The sequence below is a fragment of the Nothoprocta perdicaria genome, unplaced genomic scaffold (assembly GCF_003342845.1).
Source record: "Nothoprocta perdicaria isolate Ctin4 unplaced genomic scaffold, notPer1 scaffold_51, whole genome shotgun sequence".
NCBI classification, from domain to species: Eukaryota; Metazoa; Chordata; class Aves; order Tinamiformes; family Tinamidae; genus Nothoprocta; species Nothoprocta perdicaria.
The window spans coordinates 561,817-570,548 of record NW_020455766.1 but is presented as its reverse complement, the minus strand read 5'-3'; the positions used below and the strand labels follow the sequence as shown (position 1 = coordinate 570,548).

The following is an 8,732-nucleotide window of genomic DNA, read 5'->3' as shown; positions in this document are numbered from 1 at the left end:
CCCCACTGCAGCGCGCCGCATTGGCGGGGAGGGGGCCTGGCTTCCTCAGCCTCTGTCGGCCTGGGCCCCAGGAAAGGAACAAGAGACCATGACATAGAATATCCTTCCTGCCCAAGCCTTAGCTGGGGTATAATTAGATCTGAGGAAAAGATAAAAAATAGCAATTTACAGAATTTAAAATAAYTCCCCTGCCCCACGCAAGAGGGAAGTCCGCAGCATGACAGGGAAGTGCAGCCTCTTTGACTAAGCAGCCACAGCCCCTCCACATGCTGCCACAGCCCAGGAAAGGCTTTTGCTGTTTTACAAGGAAGCTAAAAGTCCCCAAACGCATGATATTTGTACCCAGTTCTTCAGATTCTTCAGCCTATACTACTACTTACGCAAGCAGCAGCTTCTTCACAAATGTTCCAGGGCAGTATCATCCACCTGAGCTACCCTTGAGCACCAAACCCAGGAAATCCAGGCCTGTGGCTTGGCTTGTTGTCTACCCCAAGCAGAGCAGTAGCACYGCTTCCCTGCCCCACTTAGGCCACGCTCACAGAAACCAAAGGACCCCCAAGGATATTTTTTCAGGTCGTGAGATTTTTTCACCAGTTTTTACAGGAAGGTGGTTGGGACAGAGCAGCAGACAGCCTTAACCAGTTCCCTTACAAAACTCTTTCCGGCAAGGACAGGAGATCTGCAAAGACACAGAGCACGTTCCTCTGCATTCTTCTATCTCTTCCCTACTAACAGGGCATTCAGAGGAGAAGAACCAGTGAGCACGTAATGCGCAAGGCAAAGAGACCTCACGGGGCAGCACAGCACGYGAGTTGGTCTTGCTTGAAGTCATTAATTCACACATAAGTTTATATCCAACCACGTCTGAGCCTAAAAGAAAGGTGCTATTTAGAGCATCTTGCTTATTTGACCCTCTGCAGGTRTGTGGGAAGATATCAGCACCAAAAGTGGGGAAAAGAGGTGTGCACAGAAAGCACAAAGCAGAACGGGGGCCGTGCACATCTCCGTGCCCATCTGGTTAGACCTGGGCACGAGGCTGCTCCTCAGCTGCAGAGGAATTTGTCTCCACGCTCATTTAAGAATTAGCTGTGTGGAAAAGAACATGAATGGCACGCAGTACTGATATAACCTGCCATGAGCCAAAACTAAAAAGAAGGACTGGCTTAGGTGCCAGGCATGGGATTCATGCAYACAGAAAGAAGGAATTTCAGCGCAYGAGCAAGGAACCCTCCCCGCCTCCAGTTTATAAGTACGGACACGTTTAAAACTCACTTCTGAGTCAGTAGCTGATGAACTCTTATACAACACCAGATAACGTAAGGACAGCTCTGCTCATCTCTTGATAAGACCTGTATTTGACTATTAGGAAATGAAGCTGGAATTTTCTACAGATGATAAAAGAACCATATGAGTATTGCTCTGTCTTTATTTACATAACCAAAACCACTGCTTTAATAATATAGCAGCAGTTAAGCTTCAGACAACAAGGATTAATTCTAGAGCTAATTTTCGTTTGCTATTAAAAGCCCACTAATTATTAATTAGTCGCATCATTTGCATTAACTGGAGCAAAAACTAGAGAGAAAACTTATGTAAGGCTGATGAGTCAGTGGTTCTTGATGCAAGGGAAGGCAGTCTTTGGAATATTTCCTTCAGCAAAGGGGCAAAACAAGACCATGAATCTTGAAAAGACTTTCTCAAGTGATATAAAGTGCAGGGTATCATTCTTGCTCCCAGTAGAGAAGCACAAAAAAAAAAAAAAAAAAAGTGCATTTTGAGATCACAAACATCCTATTTGCACAACTACACAGCTCTGACTTACAGCTTCCATCCAGTGTGCACATCCAAGCCCACTTCAGTAAGAGAAACTCCTCCCGAGGTCTGAAGTGACGGACATTGCTGCTCACGGCCTCCGGACGCAACACGGCCTCGAGCAGCTTCGGAGGCTCTGCCACAGCCTGCCCCCACTCTAAACATTTTCTTGCATCCTATTGAAAAAAAAAATCCATTAAGAACTCTCCCTCTTTCCCTCCTTCTTGTTTTATTTATTTTTCCTCATATTTACAAAATGACAACTCAATTAAGCGTATCTCCAAAACATGCTGCCGATGAATTCAGCTACCACGATGGAAACAAAATCTTTGCACTCGGCAGCTCGGGCTCCCCGGTGTCTCTTGGGGGAGCGAGGGCTCCTGCTCTCCTTCCCCGTCCCACACACAGCCAGGAGAGGCCTAAGGCTAAAAGGCCYAACAGAAAGGGCCAGGGCCTTCCATGACCTCTCCCCACAGCCCAGAGCAGGGGACAGAGCAGATATTTTACATTTTTCAGGCCACCAGGGCTGCACAGTCCTCTGCCTTCTTCAGACTCTTCTTTAAATTACATTTGAGGCTCAAAGCCTATTCCTTGCAGAAAGGCAGCAAACCAATGGAAAAAAAATGCCTTAGGAATTAGATTGCTTTAAAGAGTCTTTGCAGGGAACCACGAGTCCGCCTTTGTTATGGTCTCAAACACATTATTTACTTCCAGAGTCCTCTCTCATATGCTCCTGTTCCTCCACAAGCCTCTAACAAAACAAGAATAAATGAACAAATACACAAGATGCAGGGCCGACGAAATGAATGTTAGACTCATTTCATGTCCATGTCATTCAATGTCAGCACAGCCTGTTGCTGGAAAAACTATCCTTGTACTGAAAAAATATACTATTTTTAACTTTGCTACCTCGAAATGTAATTTACTATCTTGAAATACCAAAAACAGATGGTTTGGATAGCCCACATGGTAGAATACAGCCGGCCCATTTTCCCAAGGAGGAAATTAGAGCCCCAGTTCCAAGGGGAGCACAGGTGGGATTAGATGTAGGACTCAYCAAGGAGAGAGGAGTAGCTCCAGAGTCACCTGACCTGCCAAAAAGAGGGAGGAAGAATCTAACCTGACATGTCCAAAACAATGGTAATTTCTCATCTCTTCCACTAAACCCAATGATGATTTGTCTGAAGATGGGAGCACCTCRGGGGAAGTCACAGAGCTTGACTAGACAGGCAAGTGACTAGGAGGTGAGCGAAAACAACCTTGGGGTTTTCCAGGTCAGAATATCCCCTGGGCTTCTTTAAGCACCATCAGTGGAGTTGAAGAAGCAGAAAGAATTCAGAAAGGAAAAAACATCTATGACAGAAATCTGCATCTTGTGCAATTCTGTTCATTTCCCGTCTAAAACCTGAACTAGACACAAACAAAGAACACACCTTCCAAAACACCATTACAAACACTAACAAAACCCCCATTACCTTTTTCCTAGCTACAACGCACTCAGTCCACAATTATTCAGTTTGCAGAAGCACTTTCAGAACACAGGGCCTTATATCCACCTGTATAAGAGGGTCCAACACAAAAACYTTCTGAAATTCTTTGCCATGAAGCAAAGCACATCACAGAAGAAAAGTCATTTCATGACCCTTACACTTGGTGCTTTGCACAGCTTCCCCATGATACCCCTATGCTAGTACTGACTTTAATCAGGCACTTAATGGGCGCAGCTGAGGTAAGCTCCAGGTGTCCACCAGCAGCACGACCAGCTCATGTTTTCCAGTCTAGCGATACCTGTTCTTCACCCTTACAGCACCGGTTCTGGGGGATATTTCTGTTTTACGAAAGTCTCATTTTTCCTTCTAACGCAGTACACTGCCACCCAGTACAGCTACAGAGCGCACTTTGAGCGCAYATGAAAACAGCAGACAAACATTACATTAGAACTGCCCGTGTCTTAGGGCAGGCGCTGGGCCCCTAAGCATTTGTCGCTATCAAAATGCTTCACGTACAGGTATATRGAGGCTCAAAGCCTGTAGTCAAGGCAATAAAGCCCCAAACTGGGGCAGCAGGGAGGACTGCCCATTGCAGAGGATCCCCATCACCCGTGCTGCACCGCAGCCCGTGGGGCTGAGCAGCAGGAGGGCACCTCAGTGCCAGGAGCCCTGAGCGAGGCACAGCCAGGGACTGCTTTGCRCCATTCTCTAGTGCCTCAGCACCCAGTTAAGCAGCTGCCCCTACGAGACAGAAATTCTCCTGGGAGAAGTTTCACACCTTGGGGTGAAAGAAGCCAGGGACTGGGTGCGACACGGCCGAGGAAAAGCCTCGCAGGCCCGAGGAGCTCGGCCTGTGCCGAGCCCATAGGCTCGAGCTCAAACGGCCCCGGCAGGGCGAGCGGGCAGCGAGGAAGGTCCCGGCGGCTCCTCAAGCCCGCGGGCCCGCAGCGGGGCGGCGCCGGTGCCGCCTCCCGCCCGCCCGGCCCGGCGCGGCCTCTCAAAAGCGCCGCGGGCCGCGCCGGGCCGGGCCCTGCGCGCAGCCGGGCTCGGGCGCTGCTGTCGCCGCCGCCGCAGGTAGGGGCTGGTTTGGACTGGTTTGGGCTGGGCTGGGCAGCGCAGCGCGGTGCGGTGCCGCGGGGCGCCCTTGGCGCTGCGGGCGGGCCGCGGGTAGACCTGGTCACCCGTCGTGTGGGAGCGTGGGGCGCCCCAAAGGCTGCGCCACGGAAAGTGGCCCTGAAAACCTCTGATTATGCCCCGATTTATGAGGACAGGAGGGAAATACAGAAGGGAAAAGGCTGGGGATTTTTATTTAGGATGATGGGACAGGTATTGTATGCTCTTCCTCGCATCCTTCTGGCTTTGTTCAGTACTGCTTCTTGAAAAAGGCTAGCGAAGCAAGGTGGCATGTCCATAACCAGGGACTCACGGACACAGCTAATGAAACTCTGTCTGCTTGCAAGTAAGCTAGGCTGCTTTCTGGAATTATGTTGAAGGCACTCATTTATATCACATAAAGTATTCTATAGTGATGAATTTTTATTTTTTTTTTTTATTATTTCTTCTCTCCAGGATGAGGATCCTTACTGGAAGACTCTGTTTCTACCTCATTTCTTTTTCATTCAGTATTTTATCCAGTACAGCAGATAGTCTGCAAGTTAGGAATCCAGCTCAAACGTTTTTCCAGTTTTACGACTACTCTTATTTCAACCTCTCTTCTGTATCGGAAGCACAAGCTCCAAAAACAGCCAGAGTTCTCAATTTCTCACATAACATGATTGAAAAAATCACCAAAAGAGACTTTGAAGGTTTTGATGCACTGGAAGTTTTAGATCTTGCCTACAATCAGATACACTACGCTGAACCTGGTGTGTTTGAGAATTTACTCAACCTTACTTCTGTGAATTTTTCATTTAATGGTAAGAAACTTGATGTACTGGGTCTTGCATCTCATCTAAAACTGCTACCAACTAACGAAGCCTCAGGGGTTTTACAGCTTTCCAAATGCTTTGAAGTATCATCGGAGACTGCTCTGGAGTCTCCTGCGTCAGCCCAAGAGCTGCAGCCTTCTGCAGGTCCAGCTGATCAGCTACCTGTTAACGTGAGAGTCAGGCGGAGTAATCGGCGTTCCCAGAGAGCAGCGGGGAATGTCACGGTCTCTCCAACAGCTGGACCAAGGCTCCATGCCTGTGGAACACCAATAAATGGAATTCTTGATTTGTCGGAGAGGAAACTGTCTGAGGAAGAGCTGGAGGAAAAACTGCAGGCTAATCTCTGCCAAGCTCAGCTGGATAGCATTGTAGAGCTTAACATTAGTSGCAACAACCTGGAAATGGACCTTTTATCACTGTTCATCTTGTTTTTACCAATGAAAAATGTACAGTCTATTGATGCTAGTTATAACAAAATAACCATCAACAACATTGATGTTGAAGCGATTTGTCGCTTCCCATTCCACAATCTCTTCTTTTTAAATATCAGCAACAATCCCTTGAATAACTTGGATACAATATGTCTCCCTTCAACCATTAAGGTAATTGATTTGTCCTTCACAAACATAAGTCAAATACCTAAAAATTTTGCTAAAAAACTGTTTAACCTGGAAAAAATGTATGTTGAGGGAAATCATTTCATATATACTGCAAGTCCAAAAGAGGCTGATGTCAATGAAAAACTTCCACCTGGAACTGTACGAATTAATGCAATTTCCTTAGTTAGAAATGATGCTGGCACACCCATTGAAAGCCTTCCAGAGAAAGTAAAACACTTACAAATGTCCAACTGCTCTATTGTAGAACTTCCAGAGTGGTTTGCTGGCACCGTGAGAGAATTAATGCTCTTGGATCTCAGCAGTAACCCAGTTTCCACATTTCCTCAGTTGCCTATCTCTGTGCAGCATCTGGACATAAGTAACAGTGATATTAAAGTAATACCACCTCGTTTTAAGTCCCTTTCTAACTTGGGAATAATTAATATTCAAAATAATAAGATTACAGATATGCCTCTTGAATATTTCCCGCTAACTTTAACAAAATGTGATATTAGTAAAAATAAATTGCAGGTTTTGTCATTCACTGAAACCCTAAAGAAACTTGAGTATCTTAATGTTTCTGGAAATCAAATAACCACCCTGGAACCAACGAAGCAACTTCCTGCAATGACTGCTCTAGACAGYAGTCACAATTTAATTGCACAACTACCCGATCGCTTTGGGGAAATCCTTCCAACATTGAAATACCTTAATTTATCAGGGAATAAGATCTCCTTCCTACAAAGCGGCTCTCTCCCGGTTTCTTTGGTTGAACTGGACATTAGCAACAACGCCATTACTACAGTAGTAGAGGACACTTTTGGCCAGCTTGCGAGCCTGACCGTTCTGACTGTTCAAGGTAAACATTTTTTTTGTAACTGTGATCTCTACTGGTTTGTGAATGTGTATATCCATAATCCCAACTTGCAGATAATCGGAAGAGAAAATCTCAGGTGTAGCTTTCCACCAGACAGAAGGGGGCTGCTGGTTGAGAACAGCAACCTGACGCTTTTGCATTGCTCCCTGGGCATTCAAATGGCCATCACRGCTTGCGTGGCCGTCCTCGTGGTCTCGGTGCTAACGGGCTTATGCTGGCACTTTGATGGACTCTGGTACGTGAGAATGGGCTGGTACTGGTGCATGGCAAAAAGAAAGGAGTATGAGAAGAGGCCAGAAAACAAGCTATATGATGCCTTCATTTCGTACAGCAACGAGGATGCAGAYTGGACAAAAGAGAACCTGCTGGAAAAACTGGAAGCTAAGGGGTTCAAGGTATGTTACCATGAGAGAGACTTTATACCAGGGCATCCTGTGCTTGGCAACATCTTCTACTGTATAGAAAACAGCCATAAGGTCATCTTTGTTCTGTCTCCCAGCTTTGTAAACAGTTGCTGGTGTCAGTATGAGCTGTATTTTGCTGAGCACCGGGTCCTGAATGAAAATCAAGATTCCCTCATTATGATTGTGTTGGAAGAACTGCCTTTCAACAGCGTGCCCCAGAAGTTCAGCAAACTCAGGAAGCTCCTGAAAAGAAAAACCTACTTGAAGTGGAGCCCTGAACAACCCAAACAAAAAGTTTTCTGGCATCAGCTAACAACTGTTCTGAAAACAGCCAATGAACCACTTGTTGTGAGAGCAGAAAATGGATCCGCTAACAATATGTATGAGATGGAATGAGGTTACAAGAATTTCTGTGACTGTGCCTGGAAAGTCAGCAGGCAAATAAAAGCATTTCAGTGTTTGGTTTCTGCAAAGCCTCCTCTGTTGAATGTGGGGGGTGGTCACAGCAGATCTATCCCATGAGAAGTTATTAATTAGATTGCAGCATGCATGTTATTCCACCTGAGGTGGGGGGGGGGGGGACTGTTTTCTGAAGAGCTGAGCCCTAAACACAATATCTTACCAAGATTCAAACTCCAACTACTCCCCACAACCAAGCTGATCTCCAGCTGCCCACACATCCGGTGCATATATAATGCTGGTAATGYTCTCCTCAGCCTCACTTCCATTAACCCCCACAAAGATGAGAGGTGGAAAGCAGTGCTCACTTTGTCTAGGACAGTACTGCACGTGGGACAGCAGCCACTGCCAGAAACTTCAAGAGAAGTTAACAGTAAACACATGCTGGATAATCTGTTCCATCCTGAGGAGTTCACCTTAATCCCAGAAAACAAGCAAAAGATTGTTTTAATTTCAAATCAATTGTACGATTTCATATCCCTTTTACAATGTGTTGGCATTAACTATCCAGCTCCTACAATATTCCTACTACTCACATAAATGTAAAGYACCAGCTGAATCTGACCAGCTTTCTCTCTCCACAGCTCTGCAGCAATGAGTTCCCCCCTGTAAGGACAGGATGCAAGAAAGATACATTTTATCAGTCTTGAATTTGCCCTCTTTCATACTCACCCAAGGCTTTCTTGTTTTGGGGTTATGAATTGGACTCCCATTAWCTTCAAGCCTCCTTCTTCTAAACCACTCACTAGTCACGTACTTTTATCACTGACTCATTCATCTCTCTTCATATAAAAATTGCCATCTCTTTCCTCAATCATTCTGTTGCTCCTTGTCTTAATTAGATTGACTTTTTTTAAAACCTTGCAATCATGCTTTACGTTGTATCAGCTCTGTACTCAGTAGAAGACAGTTCTGCTACTGGAGAAAAAAAAAAGATAAACTGTAAAAGATTCCAAAGCAGGTCAATTTTACCTTGTGATAACTGATTCTTCAGTTTATGATTCACTTCCATGAAATTGTGGCTACCTCTTTTTAAAAGCCAATCTCCATTCTACTTGCTACATTCATAAACCCCCTCAAAAAAGCAGTTATTTAATACAATTGGCAAATTAATTCAGACACTGCTCTCATATCTGACGCTACAAGCAGCACATTAACACTTT

At 45.5% G+C, this 8,732-nt stretch overlaps 1 protein-coding gene across 1 annotated transcript; it reads left to right on the top strand.

Annotated features, from left to right (window-relative positions):
• The first annotated feature begins 4,872 nt into the window (after positions 1-4,872).
• LOC112954862 (toll-like receptor 2) lies at positions 4,873-7,570 on the top strand. Its single transcript, XM_026048126.1, has one exon. The coding sequence runs from the start codon at positions 4,873-4,875 to the stop codon at positions 7,504-7,506; it is 2,634 nt and encodes an 877-aa protein (XP_025903911.1). The 3' UTR covers positions 7,507-7,570.
• Positions 7,571-8,732: the final 1,162 nt, after the last annotated feature.